Source organism: Strix uralensis, chromosome 1 (genome assembly GCF_047716275.1).
Source record: "Strix uralensis isolate ZFMK-TIS-50842 chromosome 1, bStrUra1, whole genome shotgun sequence".
NCBI classification, from domain to species: Eukaryota; Metazoa; Chordata; class Aves; order Strigiformes; family Strigidae; genus Strix; species Strix uralensis.
The window spans coordinates 64,597,062-64,620,398 of NC_133972.1; the positions used below are offsets into that span (position 1 = coordinate 64,597,062).

A 23,337-nucleotide genomic window follows, 5' to 3' on the forward strand; every position below is an offset into this window, starting at 1 on the left:
ATTTTTGGGAGGAAATATTTCCTTTGCTGGAAAATGGGGATTTACTGAGACCAACACTGTTTTTGAAACAAGATTAACTTTAAGCTTATTGAGAGCTTAGTACACTTACATGACTTAGTCCCAATCTTCTAAGTTTCAGACATACAGATAAAGATGTGTTGAAGCTTTGGGCTATAATATTTTGTCTTTTATCTTGCTCTAAATGCGTATGTGAGACCTCATTTTGCTGTCCTGCATGTCTTGGAGTAACTAACAAGCTACGTAGTGGTATGTAAGTAAACACAGGGTCAAATCCAATTGGAATTAAAATAGAAATTATGTTATGGAAAGGAAAGTTCTTTGTATCTTTCTTCTTTTGAGGAATGGATGTTGTTTAAATGTCTGGCTTTCTGGGTGGTACTGAAACTCAAGAAATGTCTTTGATCAATCATGACTCCCAGTCGATTAGACCTCACCTAGGTGAACAGAGATTGATACTATCTTGTGTTTGCAGTGTAGCACTACTCTCTTAAATGTTTGCTGTTTAAATGAATGCTTAATCACTTCTAGCTGTTATACAAGTTGTAGGCACTTATTGTAGTGCATGGAAAAGCTCAACTTGTTGTGGAAGATTCTTTGTATTTGTTTGTAGTTCAATATTTTCCTACTCCTGTTGCCTTTCTCATATTCTGGTTGGCAAAAAGACAGAAAAATGTTACATATAGAAACTAAATAAATTAATGAAAAGATGACATGGTTTTACTTTTGTGCAGACAGAAATAGATTTAAACTTTTGTGACATTGTTTAATGCATCTGAATTTTGTCTACTTGCTTTAATTTTGTATTTTTGAGATACTGATTCTTAAGCAGCCTTTGGTGCTGGGAAATGCATAGAGAAGAGTTTACAACGTGCAGTAGAACCTTTTCCCATTGTACATTGATTTCAAGTTGGATGGATTCGCCAACAACACAGAGGTTATGGGTTATGTTCTGTGTCATGAGTCTTTAGGCCCATCTTGTATGTATGAGTGAAGAACTGGGCCTAGTTGAAAGCAGCCTTCAGGGTGAAGACAAGGATAATCAACTATAAATATCCTGCATTTTTAACTAGTCTCCAGCTTTAACCAGTCTCCAGCTTGACATTGTATACTGTGTAAGGTGCTTCTTAACTTAATGTATTCCCTCTTTGATACAGGTTTCAGCCTTTCCAAAGGAGGTGGAAATACGAGCGTTGATTGAAGGGCAGTTCATGGCCAAGAGGATTCATGCTGAAAAACTGGGGTATAAAGTCAGTAAGTATGATGAAAAGCTGCAGAACTAATGGCACTGGAGATCAAACACAAAGATAGGAGTCCCAACAGTAATGTCAGTATAGTGTTTCTTGTCCTCCCTGATGGATACAGAAACTGGTATGAATTATAAATTAGCCTCCTGGAAAAAGTTTTGACAGTATGTTGGGGGCAGATTTTTGCAGATGTTAACTTCAGAAGGACCAATGGTTTAAGATGACTTCTTTTTCAGGTATTCTTGCTGTTTCATTGTTACTGAGCTGCATTGTAAATTTTTAAATAAGATTTTGGGCTTTGATAGCTTGTTAAGTGAAAAGAAGACCAGCCTTCTGCCTAAAGCACAAGACCGTAACTCAGAAAATTTGAAATCTATGTTCAGTTCCTGGATCTGCCATAAGCGGGTCACTTACCTCTTTACCTCAGTTTTCTCTTAATAAAGCAGAAGCCCTTTCCCTGTCTTGTGATTTAGAAAGCAAGAGATCCTGCTTCCTAGAATTTATAATATGAATAGTTTTTAGCACATGGGAACAATGAAGTCAGACAGTATTTTACCTATAGAATAGGGATCAGATCATTATTAGTTATGCAGTTCTAAGAAAGAATACAGTTAAGTTGGTAAGAGGTTTTATTGGTGTTTTCTGTCAGTGTATCAGCCAGTGGCATCTTAAAAAATACTGAATTAACTCATCTTGAGGGTTTTTAACCAATGTTCTATTTTTTAAAATCATATTATTTTTATTTACATCCTGACCTCCTTCTTTACAAGCCAATCTTGACCTCCTCCTTTACAAGCCATTGCTTGTCTCCTACCTCCAGGCTTTTATCCATAATCATGAGGATAGAATTTTTTTTATTTTTTATTTTTAAGAGATAAGTCCAGGAGCTGAAAGTTGAGAAAATATAGAGATACTGGAACAAATCACAAGGCTTGGCAACACCACCTCATAAATTTACGCTGTAAAGGTTTTCCTGTTATGTATTTTCTTATATACTTGAAACTGTGTTTATTTGGGGAGGTTATTTATGGAGACAAGCAGAGATTGAAATAGATCATGTTTTAAAATACCTGTTTATCCTTTATTCTTAGATTCTGCTGCACCAAAAGCTTGGCTTGTGTAGCCTGGAAAGCTCATGGCTGAAGATCATATGTTTGCACTCTGTAAATGTCAGGGGTTAGACAAACACCAGAGTGCGAGAACTATTTAAGATAGACAACTCTGACATAGAAACAAATAGGTATAAAGTATTTATAAATACATTTAGGCTAAGTAGGACAGCCCAAAACTTAACTGGTTTTAGGATGTGGCTTAATAAGCTTTAAAAACTCCCATTATTTTTTTTTTTTTAATGCTGTAGATGTCTGTAGTAAAAAGCAGGTGGGTGTGTTTGGGTTGTGTTCCTGTAGATACCTTGGAACCTTGTATGATTTTGTTTTACATCCCAAAGGTCTTTTAGCTATTTGGTAACAACAGATGAGTTGCTTTAAAAAAGAACTGCTGTGCATAGTGTAGGCTGTATGCATCTACCACTTTTCCTTAGTGGTATTATTTAAATGTCATATTCTGTTATTTGTGTAGTGATGGCAGGCTTACATCTGCATTTCTTGTGTGACAGCTCTGAAAACAGGGTGTGTTCCGAATGTGTTTCAGGGTACAGATGAGCATTGTGGGAATTACTCTGGTATTGCCAGACTTTCTCTTGTTTAAAAGCTGCTGGTTTTCAGGATGCTTTTTTTGTTTTTAATGTGATTTAAAAGTTTACTTATCTTTTGGATGAAATATAGTCAGGATCCTTGTGTTCATTCAGTTCCTTTTAGGCGTTGTCTACATGGGGAATTTAGGTTGATTTTTCCAGGAAACAAGCTGATTTACATTCAGAAATATAATCACAGCAGTGTAAGTTTTGGCTTTTTTTGTTGTTGTTTACACCAATGGGAGAATACAGTAATAACGGCTCGCAAGATCTGGAAAGTTATATGATAACACCTATTAAATTGATCTGTAACAGAAATGGAAGTGACGTGGTCAGTCACAACAAATGCTTTGCTATATTGTCCTGAGGTTTGTGTGGTGCATTTCAGTGGTGCAAATGAGTCAGAAACCTGGCTAAGAATTTCCCTAGCTCTGCCACCAAGGTGATGGAAAATCATTTTGGCAGTCATGAACCTGTTCTCTATTCTTGGGCCAAATGCAGTTTGGATGACTGAAATCTGAAAAACAGCAGCGTCCGTGGAAGAGAATTTTGTAAATATACATAAATAAAAATCTGTCATACACAGTTCTTGGTTATGCACCGTGAACATGACAAACATTAGATAATCCTTTAGAATTTACTTCCAGTTAATGAATATATTACCTTGCTAGGAGCAGTATTTTGGTCTAGCTAATGCTGCAGGAAGAAGTGCAATGATGCTGAAGGAGTGTTTTATATGTGAGATTTTGTTCCAAGTTGGATGTGTCCGGTACATTATAGATCTTCTATAAATTAGAAATAATAGTATTAAAAAACCCTTAAAACAGCTCTTCAGGTCCTCTTTGTGCTTGCCTGCAGGCATGTGTACAGGTTTCAGTGCAGCTCGTGTGCCAGTAGAGGGCAGGGGATTCTGTCTCATGATTTTTTTCTTTGAGGCTGGGATGTGTGTGTCAGCCTTGTTTTGAAAATGGCACAGAGTCACCTGATGATCCTTAGCAGAAAAGTTAAACCTTACATTAATCGTGATTTAAGGGCTTTAAAAGTGTGTGTCACTCTGTTCTAATTGCTCTAATCTTTCTCAATCAGATTTCAGAGGAAACCATTCAGTAACACCCTGTATCCTGTTTTGCTTATGTGCTTAAGGCGTGGATAGAGTGTTGTGATCTAGAAACAAACAAGTGAAGTTTGGTCTGTCCCTGTTGTTTACATCCTCCGATTCAGAGATTCATGCAGATAAGGTGAAGGTTTGCTGTTCTGCCTTTATTTTCCTGAATTTTGATTGTATCATAAACACCTGTTTTGTCACTTCCTTTTTCTGTGTGCAGGCACCCCCTTTTGAAAGCCAAGCTCACAACTGGAGTTCAGAGGCTGGTCATACAGACATGCTTGTGGCATGGTTTAGGAACTCTCTGAAGTCAAAACCATGGTAACTTTATAGAGAAATGACAGTGTCTGCAGCTCAGTGACACAGGTGATCACAGCAGCTATAAAGCTGTCAGTGGTTCAGACTGATCTGCCAGTATATACTTTAATAATCTTGATGATCACTTCAGAGTTGCTTCTATTCCTGACCAAGCAATCCTAAAGTTCATCCTAAAATTGATATTGACTGGAGATTGTGGCAGTGGTCCTTGCTTGGACCTAGTGAAGCTGTCCCGGTGAAGGCCCACAAAACTGTTCTTGGGAGCAAAATCTACTCCCCTGCCCACGGATGGGTGAAGTAAATATTGCCATGATATGTTATGTATGCTGAAGAAAAGCATCACACAGGTAGGGGTTCTGGTGTTGATCACACATGTGGTCAATAGATATTTCAATGATGTGCTGGGCTACAGTGTAGAAAACTTCATGTCAATGGTAATCTGAGCATGAAGTCTGTACATACTGGGTCAGGTGTGTGCTAGATAAGCTTTTGTGGGACTGCAGCAGCAATTAATAAGTCCTGCCTTGTAGGTAGTCTGATTATCTGGGGTGGGGTCAGTGTCGAAGCTGTTAGCTTTGGACAGGACTTTTTTCCTTCATGTTGTTGTGCCAGTCAGTGAGTTCATAGTACTCCAGTTGCCTGATGTGCTGTTTGTGTCACATTTATACATTTAGGAATCTGATTCTGCCACCTAACTGTCATCAGCAGGGAGAGATGGATAGAAGGTGCCAGGTTTTACAAGTGCAAGCTTTGTCCATAAAATCCCGTGTCTGTGTTTATTATGTAATTTACAGTTTCTTACGTACATAAATCCATCACGTGCAAATAATGTTGGTGCCCTGAATTCTACTGACTGTACTTGGTGCTGGGGTGGGGTGACAGAGACATGCCCATGGCTTTGCACTGGTGTAAGAATGAGCCAATTCTTTTCCTTAAGTGCTACATACTGTGAGTGTTTCAAATGTGTGAAAGTACATCTTTCTGATTGGATGTACACCGGGATGCATTCTTAAAGAAAATAGCAGTCCTGCAGTGCTAGGGAAAAAAGGGAAATATCAGAGCACACTGGGCCTCACTTCTCAGTGGTTAGAGGGGGAACTTACATTTTCTGAAGAGCTCAGTCTAATACTACATGAGGGCAAACTCCAAGGTGCCAAATTTCTTTTTTCTTCAGGTAGTGTTTTCTCCTGATGCTCTTTTCAGCAGATTGAAGGTAGTAATAATGTGTGGCTCTTTGTCTGCAGGGAAGGCAGTCTGATGGAGCGAGGGGAGCTCAGAAAATATCAATTAGTATAACATGGAGTGGTTGTGTTTCATCGTTCATGCTATCATGCGGTGGCACAGAAACCTGAAGGCAAAGTTTGAGGCTAGCACTTCACAGCAAAGTGTTGGTCCATTGGAGGATGAAGTGGCTCTCCAGTTTGGCAAGGCTAGATGCCAATGCCAGTGGTTCTTGGAACACTCTGGGATGGCTTTGTGACAGTCTATGAGACAGGTTTTTCTGCTGGTGGTTGTCTTTGGATGGCTTCTGTGATTGTAGTCTTCAAAACTCTTATGAATTATCAGGAACATTAAAGTACTTGTTCCGTCAGTCGTCTTTGCCTTCACCACTGTGTTTCTATTGCAGCTGTAGCAGTGTTTTGGCTGAAATGAGGAACACTGCGAGTGAGGCCATTTTGTAGTTGCATACAGATTAAATTGATGTTTATGCCCTGTGGGATTTAAATTTCTTAGAGAAATCGATACTAAAATGTTGTGTTGGCTTCGAGCTTGTCTCTTGCTGTTTGATGCTAAGAGTGCTGATGATGTTTCAGCAGCATGAGGGTGATGGCTTTGTTAGGGGCCTTTTGCTTCAGGCAGTAAGTGAAAACAGTTTAAAAATTATTAGAGGACAGTGGCCTTGATGGGAGGTTGAAGTCCTCTGTTTAAAATAATAGTGAATAGTGGTAACGGTCAGATTGGAACATATATGAATAGTGGTGGGGCAGACCATGCTGCTTGGTATGCAGTACAAACAGACCATAAATATGCCTTGCCATTACATCTTAAGCCTGTATTTTTGAGGGGGAAGTGTTGGCTCAAGAACTACTTTCAAATTCATCAAAGGCAGGGTCTTCCTCCCAGATAAGCCAGTGATTCTGCTGCAGAGGATGTTTGTATTTTCTGATGAAACTTCTGGCTGATAAGAGTGCCAGTGTGAGGCGGGCAATACGTTGCCAAGAACTTGACTGTATCCCCACTTATTTTCCACAGAGCATCAGACTTTTATCACGTAGCAGAGCCTTCTAGGCACAATCAAGCAAGGCTTCGTTTTAAGCCAGTGATCTGGAGTGGAAGGTTGGTTAGCTCATTAACAATTTCCTGACCAAGTATTTTACAAAAAAGGGCTTTTTATTATTACTTGGCTCAGGAGAGTACAGTATTAGTTTAACTAATTTTTAAAAGGGTTAGATAAAATGTCTCTGAAGGAAATGACCTAATGTGCTATAAGGAAGCTGCTTACGTGCTATAGAATTTTTCATGCAGTGGCTATTGTCTTGCTTTTATTTTGTTTTATTGTTGTTATACATATACAGGAAACACAATGAAGACAGAAAATCTGAAGAGTTAATAAAAAGATTGCAAGGGGTGCTATCTGTCTTTTTTTCCTGACACAATGATAAAATGTTGTCATTGTTTGAACAATCACTTTTCATGTTTGGTCAGCAAAAGCCCAAGTATGTAAATGGTTCAATTCCTGTGCCCTGATGTTAGGAGAGATGGTTTATGACAGTTTCAGTGGATGTACTGTTCAAGCAGTATTCAGAAAAATAGTCAAGCTGTCAGTTGGCTGGTTTTGTTAAGAGCTTCATGGATCTCTAGAAGCTGGGGACTTGAAGATCAGTTGGGTTATCTAATAAATCTCCTTTTATCACTTGTTTTTTGAGACTGATCTACAGTTTTAAATCCAATTAGATTAGCAAAGGAATGGCATGATTGCAGTCTATAAGTACCTTCTTGGGGAAAGGAAACTTGATAGTATAGGACTCTTGAGCCTTACAGACAGAAACATTATGGTTCAGTAACGGGAAGTGGAAAGTAGGCAAACGTCAAATGACAAGAAAGGTGCAGATTTTTAACAGCTAACTGAACTCAAACAGGGCAGCAATTGACAGTGGTGTAGTGAATTCTTTAGCACTGCAGCTTTAAGAACAAGATGATTTTTTTTTTCTAAAAACAGGTGCTCTGGTCCAAAGAGGTCATTTATGTTATAGAAGAGTGAGTTCAAAGGATCAGATTGGTCCATTCTGTCTCAGACACATGAGAATCTCTGCCATTGCTAGGAAGCTCATCTGATTCACAGTTATATATACATTGCTTTGTATTAATCATTTATACTAATAGCAGCTGCTGGTATCACTGTCAATGATGCCCTGTTTTGATGATCATTCTGCTTGTAAAATACTACATTTACCTTAGTTGACACTTAGTGAAATGTTAGATATTTATTATTTTAAATCTTTCTTCCTGTGTCTTTCTGTATTTTCAGTTTTGTTGCTCAAATGTGACAGGCCTGTTAGTGAACTCTAATGAGCTCTCCCAAGATTCCCTAGTCCCTTCAGCTGTCTTTCCTTTTTTCTGGTTTAAGGTTATTCAGCTTCTCTTACACATCTCACGTTATGCATCAGTTCTGTGCAATAAGTGTCGCAGTGCTTTCAGCTGCATCAACCCACACTTGAGGTTTTTCATTGTTAACAGGGCTTCTACTAGATAAGTCATTTTTTCCCTACCTACTCTATTTGCCTGCACATACAGTGATATTTGGCTGCGATTGTGTTTGTTGCATGAGATTAAGCAGGGCAGTTTTGCCTTACTTTAAAAGGGATTATTGCCTAAGTTTTTAAAACAATTTTAAATATCTAAAGCTGTGGTTCCATCCAGACTTTGATTTCCAGAGGACAGCTACTCAGTGCTTACTCAGATTATCTCAAGAAAAAAATAACCTACCACTCCCCACATTTCTTATTTAAGTAAAAACCAAGTAGGAGTTCACATGTTTATGGACAAGGGAAATTTTGCGTTCTACTTGTATAACTTTAATTCTCTTCAGACAGGAAAGAATTAATTTGGGCAGGGTTTTATTTCTTTTTTCTGACCTGTGATTTTCAAGAATGCACATGAAGGGTATTCTTTTTTCTGCCTTTAAACTATAATGTTATTTAGCCTGTATGTGGTGTGTCTAACTTATGCACTAGCAAAGCTGTGCATGGTGTGTGTAAAATGACAGGCCTCAGCCCCAAGGCTTTCACGATGTCAGTTTAGTCCAAGTTTAAAGGGTGGCAAAGGATGGGAAGTTCATGAAAAAGAAGCTTCAAGTGTAGTATGTACTTCTAAAGTTCTCTCTCTGATGTGAGTAAGAACAGAAAATTTTAGCTTTGCACTTGGAGGCTGAAATTTGAGATCAGTGACAGGACTGACCCGAAGAAGAGAGATCGGATGTGTGGAAGAGTGAGATTAGAGCATCCACAGAATTAAGTCCCTTAATGATATGGTAGGTGACATGAAATTCCTGATCCAAGCTTCTGGACAGTGATATAATTTTTCTCTTTGATGTTCAAAGGGCTGGGCTTGACAGTCTCTTACAGTGGGCTTCAGCTCATCAGTGCTATACTTTTCGTAGTTGGAAAATCTAAAGAATGAATGAAAGAACACAAAGAAAAAGTTTGCTTGAATCTGAAATTCTTTTTCTGACTCACTTACAGTACAGCATCAGACAAACTTAAGGTAAAATTAAACTCAGGAGTACCTGCTGAGCATTGTACATCAATTACTACACAAGTAGTGAGTGAGTTTAAAAATGGCCACTTCTTTACCACTTTTGTTGGTTTTAAAGTATTTGTCTTCCATTTGACAATATTTGAAGCTTAATAAGAAATTTCAAGAAAATTCTGAAAGCTGGAAATTTGAAATTAAACATAGAAGTATGTATATACATACAAGCAAAGGGTGGGTTTGATGGTTTTATTTTTGATAGTGTCTCAAAGTGAAATAGTTCTTCAGAGGATATCTCTACTGCAGATAATTGCACTTGTCAATCTTTATCTGAAATATTACTAAAGTGTGGCTTAACTCTTAATGTTTCACCTCTGGGTTTGCCTATCTCAGTTGATTCTTCTGAAATGCATAATTATTAGACATTTTCAGAAGTTCTGGTGGGTGAAATTTCAGTTAGCCCCTGTTCATAGAAATCAGCTAGCACCTTTTTAAAATATAAATGTGTGCTTTTTTATTTCCACTTTTGCAGTAGCACTAAGTGAAAGGAATGTCTACATAGGAATTTGAGCTAAATGCTCTCTCAGAAAACTCCAGTAGAAGGTGTTTGGTGTGTGCAAACACATAATATTGAATTCTTTCTTTTTACAAAACAACAATATTACCAAAGGTAACAATACTAAACAATGTTTATTCATTATAGAAGTAGTAACAAATGCCAGTATTATTTTGGACAAATGAACTAATTTGGAAATACATTCAGTTTCCTTAGCCTAAAGTTGGTAGCCAAAGTTTCAGTGTACTTACCTATCTCGTCAATGTACTCCATCATTGATAGCGGCTTTCTTCAGGGTGTTCTCATGTCTTGTTTTCACCAGGTTAAAGATCACTTTTGTTACATTTCAAATATGGGCTTTGTTGGTAGAGGGCTTTGGATCCTAGAGGTATCTGTGTGCTGAAGGAAGGCTTCTAGGGGTTCTATTCCAGCACATCCTTGGCTGCCTCCTCTGTGTTTCCAGGATTGGGTCACTCGGTTCTTTCCCTCTCCGTTGGTGGTATCTCTTACCAAACAGGTAAATGTCAATATTTATCTGTGCATACCAATTTCCACATATGCATCTCAAGAAGTAATTATGGAAAGCTGGAAGGCACTCAGCATTGTTACAAATCAGCAAAGTATTTCAGTCCTCTCAGTGACCGACTTAAAACATACAAAACAGCAGAAAATAATGTCATATATTACCCTGTGTAGCAGCAGCCCTGTGAGCAGCATTGGAATGAAGGTGGTCACTGGTCACAGAGCTGGGGGGATTTTGAAGGATATTTTCAAAAGCATTCACTCTCTTCACTCAGGGTGCTCTTGATCTTTTTCCTCTGTGTTTATTCTGGTCAATAATGAACTTTTTGTTATTTTGAAGTAGTTCTAATTATAATGGTAATACAAATGTACAAGTGGAGAGCTGCTTGAGTAATCTCTTCAAATTAAGTGCACTTCTAGTGAAATAATTTAAGTTTACCTGCAAATGAACATTTGTGCTGCAGAGAAAGTGCTACAGAGCTTCATACTTCATACCTAATTCTGTCTGTGAAAATAAAAGCCTGATACCCAGTGAAATGCAGGTGAACATCTGAAACCGTTGTTTTTAACTATGACACATCAGAATAAAAAATTGCTGGCATATCTATTTGAAAAGGTGGAATTGTGTTTTTAAGTAAATTGCAAGTACTCAGGACCTAGTGCCTCCTTACTTATTGTTTTAAATTCCTTTTTTATTCATTACCTGAAGGTATTAAATTCTTTCAACTACAGTAGCTGCTATGAGATATGATACAGGTCAGTGCAAATTTTAGATGTTATCTAGGCTGTTATAAGCATAATCACTGCAAGTGCATTCCTGGTGATTTCAGTGTTGCCATTTGCATGAATAAGGGTTAATCATGAGAACCAGGAGAGCACAGGACAATAACCCTAATTTCCAAGCCTTGTTATGTGCTTGAAAATGAGCTAGATATCTCCTCAGAGGCCTGACCATTTAACTGTTTTTCACTTTAACCAAGGGACTAAACTGATAGAGTGAGTAGTTCCAGGTTAGAGAGGCCTCAGTTTGACTTCTTGCATCTGCCTCCTCTGTATATCCTTTCTGTCTGGCCTGATGGCATGTCCAACACCCCAAAATTGGCTGCACATTCCAGGAGACTACAAAAGCAAAAATACATTGAGGTCTGAGGTAGGATGTGTTGTATTCTACAGTTAAAACAGGAAAGTTTTATATATAAAAGTTTTTATTTATACACATGCACACTATGTAATGGCTATATCACACAAATAACTTTTCTGTATCATTTAGAGGATGGGAGACAAGACTGGAGATTTACAGAAACCTTTTGGTCATTATAACTGACATTTCTGAAATGAATTATTTTCTCTGAGTAGTCACTCGTGCAAGTGACTGCTACATGTGGAGATGCAGAAAATATCTTGTAAAACTGTTGTGGCTTGGGTAACTCATGTGGTCTGATGCTTAGGAGTAATACCACAAATGTATGGGAAGAGTGATCTAATGGATAGTGTGTACCTAAGAGCTCCACATAAAAGGCTCAAAGAATAATTATCTAAGTTGAATGCAGTGTTTTAAAAACAGCTTCATCCATTTTCCTGCCATTTTTTGTGCTTTTCCTCTAAATAACTCTAATGTATATTAATTAATTGCTTGAAATAATACCAATAAATCTAACAAGGTTTGTCTAAAGCTTGACTGCACAGAGGAAACTTCATGTTTGTTTCAGTGGTGAGAGAAAAAATCATTTACTGAAAATATTAAGAAAGCTAATATTAATTTAGATGTAACTTAATGAAATCTTTAATGGCTTTTAAAAATTATTTTCCTTAGATTTCAATTTGAATTAAATCATTACTATTGTTAAATTAGTTAAACACTAAATTAAGAAATGCAAATGAAGTGAGCCCAAAATCCAATGTGGTTATTGTTTTTATTGATATATGTAGGCTAGTGGTGTGGAGCAAATTCCAATTATATCTGATCTGTTATTTGCAGCACAAGTTCCTGACTCTTCATTAAGTGTAATACATTAGACTAAATGCTTTGCTCAATAAGAGCTTGGAAAATACCAGTATTATGATAAACCTCTTGCTGCTTTTGCCTCTTTGTTTGGGCTGTTAGCGCTCTGTATAATGCAGGCTTCAAGGCTTTCTAGTTTAAAGTTTTAAAATCCTGCCCAGCTGTGATCATCGGAGAAAGATAAATGTAAACTTTAGGTAGCATAGTAACAGGAGGCCCAGGAGCGAGGGAGAGTTGCTAAAGGCAACTCCATTACATACATGAGTTCACCTGAATAAATGTTCAGTGGCTTCTGCTATGCTAACTTTAAATACTAGTAGCTAGCGAGGAAAAATGCTAGTTTCACATGATATATCTCCCTGTATGATTAAAACATCCAAAATAAATGAAGCATATCTTCAAGTATCAGAACTAGATTATTCCAAGTTGTTCTTTATCCTTGGTTTTTATTTTTATAAAATGCTGTATCCTAAACTGACTGAAATCAGTAGAAATATAGGTAGGAAAGAGGAAAATGTATGTGCCGTTTTGGGCTTGTCTGCTTTGCACACAGCCAAGGTACTCGTCTGTGTAAAAGCTCCTTTTTCATTTTTAAGCTGTTGTTTTCCTTGGAAGCCAGTCAGGAAGGTGAAATCCAGCAAACTAGCTGCCAAAGCTGCCCGTAGCTACCCTGTGACAGTCCCAGGTGGAGAGAGGACACCATAGCCGAGGGTACGTCTTGCTGCATGTCTGGCCCAGCACAGCTCAGGGCAAGCCAGGCACACGTGGTAGTACCATGTTCCTGAGCTGTGGCTGGTTTGTGCCTGTGCCACTGCATCCATCCTTGTGCTGCATGGCTCTGGATAAGATGGTAGGGTTTCTCCGGTGTCCTCCAGAGCTCCTGTTTGAGCTGCTAGAGGAATTGTATTATTATATAGTGTGGAAGAGCTTGTCTGTCCTGTTGAGCCCCCATGCAGAAGTGTTCTTAGCTTGTTAGTACAGTAGTATAAAATACTTTCAGCTCAGCCTACTCCTCACTTCAATTTATTCCAGCAGTGTTAAGGCACGTGTCCAGCACAAGTAGACGAGCTGCCTCTGCTCTGGCTGCACTGCATTTACAGCAGGGTGAGGAGGGAAAACATGAGACCTCATCACTGTTTTAGAACCTTCTGGAAGGCACTGTTGGACTTCGGTGAGGAATCCATGCAAGTGAGGTGCTGACAGAGCGGTGTTGACAGCTGATGTTTACAGCAGTTGCTCTGGTTTTACTGTATGTACATACTTTTTTTCCTCCCAGTATATGAGGTAAGCAGCGCTAGTAGCTTCATAATCATCCATATGAGTAAAACTGATTTGGTTTTAGTCAGTGGTTAACCTTTTCCTGGCAAGATAACTGTTGGAGTTGATGTGATGGAGGCTTGTGAGGTAGTTACTCACTGTAACTGTGGTGGGCATAGCTAGTGGTGGGCATAGCTAGTGTATCCATAGTGCTAGTTGGCGTTGGGAGATGGGATTCCAATGCTGGAGTTAAGTCATTTATGATGCGTGTGTCTACAGGGGGAACATGTGGCAGAGTTAGGACAAGACATTGAGCTCTGAGCATGGGTGTCAGCCTTCTCACCCTGTGCCCAGAGAACCTTGTGCCCATTCTACTCCAAATACTGAAAACCATTTCCCCCTACTCTCTTTCTGCTCCTCTTTCTGTTTATCTGAGTTCTGGATCAACCTGCATCCAGAGTAATTCAAAATGATTCTGTGAAGGCACTGAAAGAGTCTGTAATGTTTTGTAACTGGAATGAATGGAAAAAAAAAAACCCTTCTGCATCAAGATGAAGACCTCATGGTGTTTGCCATGTTACTTTGTTTCACGCAGTTGACTGCTCAATAACTGCTACTGTACAGTTAGCAAAATGCTTCCCTTTCTTGATGCTTTCCTCCCATGCCTGTCATTGTACAGATCCTTGGAGTGTGGCTCTAGAATGTCCCCTGAAACACTTTTGTCTGTCAGTGTAGTCTATTCGTGCTACTCCATTCCGATGGTCATCAGAATCCCTATTCTGTGCCTGGACTAAAAATGAGACCTTTCTAGCTCAGAAACCTCCTGTATGTTATGCTGGGTTTGTTGGTGGGGGTGATGACAGCAGGAGATGTCTTGTGGTTTTGAGGCTGACATTGCTTGGGCTTCTCTTCTGGAAGATTTTTGAAAATAGGTGTTTTCAGGTGCTTCTTGCAAACTTATGGGTCTTTTTGCCACACTGTGATCAGAGGATAACTAGACTTCAGGAATGATCTTCTGGCCATCTAGCTCCATGTTGCAATGACATCATCTTGTACTTGTGTAACTGAATTGAATGGTGTGGCACTGCAGCAATCTGCAAAGAATGAGGATCTCCACATCCAGGAAGAGCAAACAGTGGGTTGTTTTCAATGCATACTAGTTAAGTGGGAATCAGTTACGAAGAAGTCCTGGAAGCTCTGGCATGGAGGAAAGGTGGGTTGGTATTCAACTTAAAGGTTTGACCGTGTTGCAGACAGGAGCTTTTATTGCTTCCTCCTGTAAAATTGACTGGTTTCAGGTAGCTAAAGTGGTTTGCAGGCTATGTCCCAGCCCAGGCAATCAAGCCCAGTATCAGTGAAAGTGCAGGTGCTATGCATAGTGAGGAGAAGTAGTGTTGGATTAGAATATAAATCTTAATCAGGATTAAGCCACAGCAAATATGTAGCTATGGAACAGAATGTGCTGTATGAATAGGAAATAAGCTAGATAAACAGATGCTGTAATTTCAGAGACAGCTCTGCTTTGGTCTGTAAGTGGTCATGCCCTTTTACACTCCAAGGACGATTCTTACTGCGCTGAGGATGAAGTTTTTCTTTGAAATCAAATTTGTTCATTGGCCCACAATGGAGAAAAACTTGTTGCAGGATTTGTGCAGGATTCACTCACCTCATATGAAATTCTGTCAGGGCTGAAATGAAATTTGAGCAAGAGGAAGAACCACATAATGGTACAGGCTCGTTTGTTTTCACATGAATACATTAGAGCAAAATCTCACTTTCATGAATCAGCATTTCCTTTGTCAATAACTTTCAATATTAAACTGTAAGGTGACACCAGGATTACATTGGAAGAAAAGTAAATTAAACTGCAACAAAAGATTCTTGAGGGTATATTGACATCTCAGATCTTGATTCATGGTTCAGCTACAGAACAGGTTGGAAATAACTGCTTCCTTCCCACAATGTTCAAAATTGTTTTGTAACTGAGAGATAAAAAGGACATTTCCAGATCCTTAGTGGATACCCACTCATCCAAATCCCACACTGTACTGAGACATGATTCCCTTATTGCCTTCCATGTTTTCTGAAAATTGTAATGCTCATTCAGTTTGCCAAGGTACACAGCGTAGAGTAGTGCACTTCCCTTGTTGCCTAGAAAGAAAATAGCTGATGTTTTAGTATCCTCATGTGCTGAAATGTCATATTCTTCAGCTGAAGTGCAGTGTTTCCTCCTCTTACTTCTTGCCAAATCCATTTTGTGTTTCCACACATTGACCTCTTCCTGACCTAGTGCCACTCATGCATGAAAAGCCCAAGTGTTTCTAGGTTGCAAGCATAGTGATTGTCTAATATGTTTGCCTTGACAAGGATTCAAAAGAAATACACAAGTTTGTGAATGTTGTTAATAATTTTAATAAATAATCCTGGCAAGTTATTTTGGAATGCTTATTTTAGTGAAAAGGCTGTCTTTAAAGCTTCTGAAACTAGTGTTTAAGCTACATAGGTGTCCTGCTATTCTGATCTTAGTGGCAGAAATTATTTTACCTTGAGATACACTTGGTTCATATCCACAAGTATCTGTGGGTTTCCATAAATACAAATACATGCACTTTCTTGACTTGTCAGTTTAGTGGCACCTTCTCCCTCACACTTATTTGTCTAAGTCTTCTAGACTCTTTAAAAACAAAGAGTTTCTTGTATTCTTTCACTTGGCATTACCAGTTCAGACAGCCAGTCCTGAAATGCTTGTCTGCTTTAAAAGTTCACAGAAAATTTAGAAGGCAAACAAAACCCAAGAAAGAACACACTTTCTGCAGCATCAATGGTAGAAATTGCAATTGTTTCTTTAGTTGCAGAACAGGTTCTGCCAGACAGCAGCAGTGAAAGCTTCCCTACTCTTCAATCCCAGCTCTGATTTAAGAAAGCACCTTTAGAAGGAAATGTATGTATTTTTATATAAATGGGATTTATTTGTAGTGTGGCCAAATTTTTTTTGTCTAGATTTAAATACAGACATTGTCATCTCATTGACTTGTTAATGTGAGTGATGCTACTTATGTTTAAGCATGCTCTGAAGCAGTTTCCTGAGTTCCTAGCTTTAATTTTTCACCTCTTGCTGAGAGCCAGCAAGAAAACTGAGTTGTGTCATTTGTGACCTAGTGTGTGCTTAGCAGTTTCTGGCAGAAATCCCTTAAACAGGGACATGTGGCTTGGGCCAGGTTTCTCAGAACAGAGAACTATTAGTGGAGAGATCTCCAGTGTGTTAGTCACTGTGAATATAAACATTGAGAAAGGTCTTATGATATAATGAGAAAAAGCCAAAGAGGTGAGCTTTGCATCACACTACTTCATCCAATGTACACCTAATCCTGTGTTACACATTCAGCTCTATCTCCAGGCTTATCCTCTGATATGATGATGAGAAGCTTGTGCTTGTGACTTGAATGAATCATCTAAGTTGCATGTTAAATAGCAGAATGGTCTGTCAGGAGCCTCATCAAATTCAACAAGGAAAAATGCCAAGTCTTGCACCTGGGGCACATAAGCTCCTTCCGTTGATCTGGGGGGATCTCAGCTGAAAAGGACGTGGGAGGTCTAGCTAAAAATGAGCCAGCAGTGTGTCCTTGCATCAAGGAAGGCTGACAGCATACAGGCTGTACCAACAGTAGGACAGCCAGGCAGTTGAGGGAGGTTAATTATGGTCCTTTATTCAGCAGTCCATTAGATCACAGTCTGGAGTATTGCACCTGGTTTGGGGCCCCTCAGTGTAAGAAATGCATTGATAAACTAGACCAAGTGCAGTGGAGGGCCACCAAGATGCTTGGGGGCTGGAGGACCTGCCCTGACTAGAGAGGCTGGGGGAGCTGGCCTTGTTCAACCTGGAGAAGAGGAGGCTTCAGGGGGACCTAATGGCAGCCTGTTGAGGTGCTCTTTGCTAAGGTGCACAGCAGAAGAATGTGAGACAATGTTCATAAATTGATAGATTATAGTTTCTAATGGGATATACAAAAGAAAATTTTCACAAGGAGGAGTATAAATATAAAACATTTTATTAGTGGGCTCTTGGTAGCTGAAGATCTTGAAACCTTGTCTCAGAAATTTAACAAGACAAGGCTAATTTTATGTTGTTCTCCTTCTGAATAAAGTTGGTATATTGACCTAGTTCTGTCACTCTGCAGCCACAAGCCAATTGGATCCCTCAGCTGCCACCCCATCTCATTTTGCCTTGTTTGGAGAGATAGAGCTAATTACAGTAGGTACTCTATCCAAATTTTTATGGATTAATTTACAGCATGATGAACAGAGTCAGTGATGGAGATGCAACCAAGGAAGTGAGGGATGCTCTGACCTTGTCACTCAGATGGATGTGGAGACATACTGCCCTTTTCCCAGATGGCTCTCGAGTTTTACAGAAAGTCAGTGACATGTTTAATTACTTCTGACAAATAGAGAATGCTTTCTTTTTTAGCTGTGTTGTGTTATGCCCTTCATGACAGTGGAAAAAGGCAAAGCAGCATCTTGACCAGCCACCCTTTGAGTAGGATATTGTGGACTGAAAGTCTCAGGGTTGAAGTACTGGCTTTCAGCTCCCATTGACTCTTGCTGCTGTCAGGATTAGAAATGCCTGATGCAAGAAAGTGCTTAGGTACCTGTGGGGCCAATGAAACTTAAATGCATGCCTGAATAATGTTCTGCAAAGAGATGTTTTCTTAGCAATCAAGATGTAGTTTACATGCTATATGGCATTTGATAACTCTTGTTAAACAGAGAAGATTAGTTTGAAATTGCATGAGGATGTGGAAAAAAAGGTCAAGATTGTTGCAATCTCCAGAATTATGATAAATATAATTAAGGTTATAAGACTTTTGTCTTCTCACAACTTTTAAAACAAATACATTGAGGGGGGGAATGGCTATACTTGGAAATTTAGAGCTGGTATAATCAAATGTCTGCTTTTTGAAGGTACCTTATTTGTTGGCTTAATGGTGAATTTTTTGAACACTCAGTGTAAAATACTCATGTATTTTGTGATATGGAAAGGAAAAATGTGCAAGGTGTGTCTTCCACACTGAGCATTCTTTCGGACCACCTCTGGTTTGACCTGATTTGCAGGCTTTCATTCAAAAGTGGCAGAGAATTAAGGGGAGGTTCTTTCAAGAGTCCTTAAGGCTGAAATAGTTTTGCTGCTGTTGGTGACGGTAAGAATGGCTATCCTGAGTCAGGCCAAAGGGCCAGCTAGGCTAGTCTTCCTCTGACAGCGGCCAGTCTGTAATACACAAGCAAAGCTTGAACAACTATTATATCTTACCAGCTTCCACCAGTCTGCAGTTTAGCAACTTCCTGAGCCTGAGGTTTTTTTATTTAACAATTGTTGATGGACTTTTTCCCATGAACTTCCATAATCACTTTTTAAAAACCTGTAGGTTTTTGGCACCCATGGTATCCTGTAGCACTGAGTATTTCAGCTGAGCTGTGCATTGTGTGAGAAGTCACTGTTTTTTGTTTGTGTTGAGCATGTCACCTCTTAATTTCATTTGCTCCGTGGTTGGTTTTGTACTATGAGAAACAGTAAATAATGACTTTGTATTTATCATCTCCTTGACTGCCTGTGCTCTGCTGGGCTCCCCCTGGTATCCCCTTAGCCATTTCTTTTCTTGGCTGAAGGATTGTAATCAAGACTTACTCATGTCTTGTTGGAAGCTGTCCCACACCCTTGATCAGCCTTGTTGTGCCTCTCTATATTGTTTCCTTTTTTATTATGTTCTTTTTTTGACATGTAAGCCTGGTACTGCACTGAGTATTCAAACAGAGACTAACCTTTTATTTAAAAGGTGGCATAATACTGTCTCTGGTTTTATTCCTTTTATGAAAATTTTAATATACTTTTTCAATTCTTGAGTATTGATCTGCTATTTTCATGGAATTATTGAAATTTACCATCCTTTACTCAAAGATAGTACTTCAGAACCTGTCAAGTGTGCAAATTTAGGTCTGTTCTTTCTGTGTACATTACTTTGTACTAATCAGCATTGAATTTCATCTGCCATTTTGTTTCTTATCCCATCTCTATCATGAGAAAATTCTCTAACTTCTCAGGGTTGGCTTTGTTATCTCATTCTCTGCCCTTTCCCACATTAGTTGTGATCACCTTTCACTAGCGACTGTGAAAACCGATCACTTACTCCCACTGTTTGTTTCATGTCTTTTTTTAAAATGGTCATTAATTCGTAAGAGTACTTCCATTCTTGTCCTGTGGCAGCCTTCTCTCTACAAGAAACTTTGGCGAAGGAGCTTGTCAAAAAAACCTGTTAGAAATCTATGTTTATGCTTGTGTAAAGCAATTGAGTCAGAGACTTCAGATCTGTCTGTCAGGACTTTACATTACAAAAGGCAGCAAGTCTTACCTATTAAATCACATTTGTGAAAGTATCTAATGATTCTGTTTTTGCAGTGCTTCCTGCCAATTAGCTGAGTATCTATCTCAGTTATTGAAACCTTCCCATGTCCTGCTGGGAGCCCATTTTCATAACTGGCATCATGTTTGTCATCAACATGCCTCTGGTACTAAGGCAGTTTTAAGCAAGAGGTTATATTTTCCACAGGTAACGTTACAACAATTTGGCACTTTATTTATACACAGCTTTTGTGTGGGTAACATATGATTTGTTCTAAAACATCCTTTATTGACACTTCAGTCTGGGACAGGCCCTCCAACACATCCCAAATTAAGACCTTCGACATACACTGTCCTTGAACAGTCTCAGTGTTAGTTAAGAGTATTCTATGTTTTTGGTTGCTGCCTTTAATTTCTTTTTGATGTGCTTTCTTCTTTTCATGTTATTCCACTTCGCTGAAATTACGTATTTCTGCTGTGGATTGATTATTTATTTCTACTGATTGGCCTTTCATAGACCAATTTATTCTAATAGAATCATGGAATAGTTTGTGTTGGAAGGGACCTCCAAAGATCATCTAGTCCAGCCGCACTGCAATGAGCAGGGACATTGTCAACTAGATCAGGTTGCTCAGAGCCCCGTCCAACCTGGCCTTGAATGTCTCCAGGGATGGGGCATCTACCACCTCTCTGGGCAACCTGCTCCAGTGTTTCACCACCCTTATCGTAAAAAAATTTCTTCCTTACATCTAGTCTAAATATACCTTCTTTTGGTTTAAAACCATTATCCCTTGTCCTATTGCAACGGGCCCTGATAAAAAGTCTGTCCCCATATTTCTTATAAGCCCCCTTTAAGTATTGCAAGACTCCAGTAAGGTCTCCCCAGAGCCTTCTCTTCTCCAGGCCAAACAACCTCACCTCAATGGTAACTGTTACAGAGTGGTTCTTCAGTAGTAACTTTCTGAACCCGTGTGTGTTTTCTGCTTAAGATAAGACAGGTCAGGAGTTGTTGCTTTTTTTTCTAGCGTTCTTGAGAAGTTGTAGCATAAAGCATATGCGAGTATGCTGTTTACCCTGACTCATAGAGGGATAACTGTAGCATCTTGTTGATACTGTATTGTCTGTCCAGGCAGTCTCTCCAATCTCTTTGTGTGTGTTTTAGTCATTGTCATTCTGGGCAGGTGGTCTGTTGTATGGTCCCAATATTGATGTGATATTCAAATCATATGGATTATGTTACAAGTTGGTACAATTAATTTGTCTTCTCTGATTTTAGGTTTTCACTGATGTATAACAACACCCACTGCTCTGGTTTTCCTGTACCTTTGTAATATAATTTGTTCTGTTATTTTAAAACATATAATGATTGTCTGCCTTTCACCAGTATGCTGCTTCTGTCAATGTCCTCGTGAAAACTAGGCATTTTAAGGTTTTCTATCTTATTTTTTAGATTTCTAGTATCAGTATAGCAGCACTTCCACGCTTGGCTCAGTAGCTTATTTTTTGTGCTATGATTAAAATGGAATTAATTTCTTCTTTGTGGTTTCTTGTTCAGATTTATGAATGTCTGCCCTATCTTTTATTTATAGATACAAAGTTTTAATGATTTCAGCACTAGAAAATGTGTCATGTCCATTTGTGCCAGCCTTACTGCACTTCTTAGTTTAAAGGTTCTCCTGTAGCATTAATTGTAAATGCCAGTAGTCTGGTACCAGCTTGATTTAAATGAAAACCATCTTTCCTGTATAAGCAGCCCTTTTTCCAAAAGCTTCTGCAGTTCCTACTGAATCAAAATTTAATAGTAAAAGCACACATCTGTGCGAAGAGACTTATGCCAGTGTGGAGTTTTTTTGAAAATCATAACCGAAGTATTTAATAGACTTTATTTATGGAAAGAGATTTGTTAGAATAGGTAAAATGTTTGATCTACAGTAAATCTGTGGATACTGAAAATGCAGAATGGTAGTTGCCAAAGCAACAGGCGTTCAGATATTGGCTATGGCTTCATGGAAGGACTAAGCTATAAAAGATCATTTTGTTCTACTATTGACTTGGCACAAGACATTCAGAATCCTCAGAGGGGAGAATCAGGCTAATAAAGGCGGATGCATGGTGTATGGGTAGGATTTGGTTGTAGGAATTTGAAAGTTGAAGACAGTAAGCTAAGCAGCTTAACATCTTCAGAATAAGAGGGAGTGAATCTTGTAAGTGCATCAAGCTGTTTGCTTAGATCTAGACTAAGGAGCTTAAGTAGCTTATAACACCACAAGCTTGCTAGCTCTGGAGGAAGGGACTTACAAGCTGTGCAACAGCTACACTTCAAAGGCCTTACAAGTACCGCTGATGAAGCCTGCAGGGCTTCTAGAGAGCATGTCAAGTAAATCTGTCCGTCTGTCTGTTTCTCTGCAATATCCAAGTGCTTCCTTTTGTTTCCTCCTTATAAAGTTATGGGCAACTCTCCTCCCTGGAGTTACCACAGTCTTAAAGACCAGGCACTTTAAAATCAGGAGGTTCTCAAAATTATTTTACCTTTGCCTCACTAAAAAACCATATTACTATGCATAGGGTGTACTGTTTTTTTCTGATAAAATGTTGTATGAGGAACTTGAAAAGGATGAAGAGTCCCCTGCCTTCATAGTGGGGGATAGAAAATTCTCTCAGTTGTAGAGTTGTAAATTAGCTGTCTTTGGGGTTTTCAGCTTTAAATGTGTTTGTTTCTTGTTGAAGTCTTTAGGACTAGATCATCGCAAGTTGTAAAGTTGCATTGTATTGCTATGGTCCCATCCAATTCCCACTGACATCAGTTGGCTTACTTGGGGTCAAAGGCTCCTGCAAAGTAGGGATGGCTACATTCACAAACTTTTGCTCTCCAAAGTAACTGGCATGTCCTCAAGAGTGTCATTACTTACTAGTCAAAAAATTACCTTCATAATGGTGCTTTCTTGAGTAATTTTGTCATCTTGAGCTTGTTCTGTCCTGACTTCATTAAGTCTCCTGAAGATGCACTTTAAATTACAGGCGTATGACCAGTTTTCTGGTTTGCTCTGACTCCTTGTTCCCTAGGTATTTAGTTTCTATATTTCAAAGTAGATTCTTACATGTGGTTTAGTATTTTTGTCTGTACAGACTGAAACGTGATGATGAAAAATGGATCTCTGTAAATTAATATCTCACACGAAGTAGTCTTTCAGGGTATTTTACACAGTTACATGTAGTAAGTTATACTAAGAGTACTTAAAATCACAGTATGGCTGAGGATGGAAAGGACCTCTGAAGATTGTCGAGTCGGAGTAGGGCCAGCTGGAGGAAGTGGCCCAGAACTGTGTCCAGCTGGGTTTTGAATATCTCCAAGGATGGATGTTCTGCAACCTCTCTGGGAACCCTACTGCAGTGTTTGATCACCTGTACAGTTTTTTTAAAAAAAGTTTATGTTTAAAAGGAATTTTTTGTATTTCAATTTGTGCCCTTTG

General features: G+C 38.9%; 1 protein-coding gene across 8 annotated transcripts in view; it reads left to right on the plus strand.

Moving 5' to 3' along the window:
- XYLB (xylulokinase) overlaps positions 1 to 23,337 on the plus strand; it is an 83,683-nt gene that overhangs the window by 24,702 nt on the left and 35,644 nt on the right. For all 8 annotated transcript variants that reach the window (XM_074869260.1, XM_074869292.1, XM_074869268.1 and 5 more), the window contains one exon: positions 1,176 to 1,272. In XM_074869260.1, coding sequence (XP_074725361.1) covers positions 1,176 to 1,272 — 97 coding nt within the window. The remainder of the gene's footprint in view (positions 1 to 1,175; positions 1,273 to 23,337) is intronic.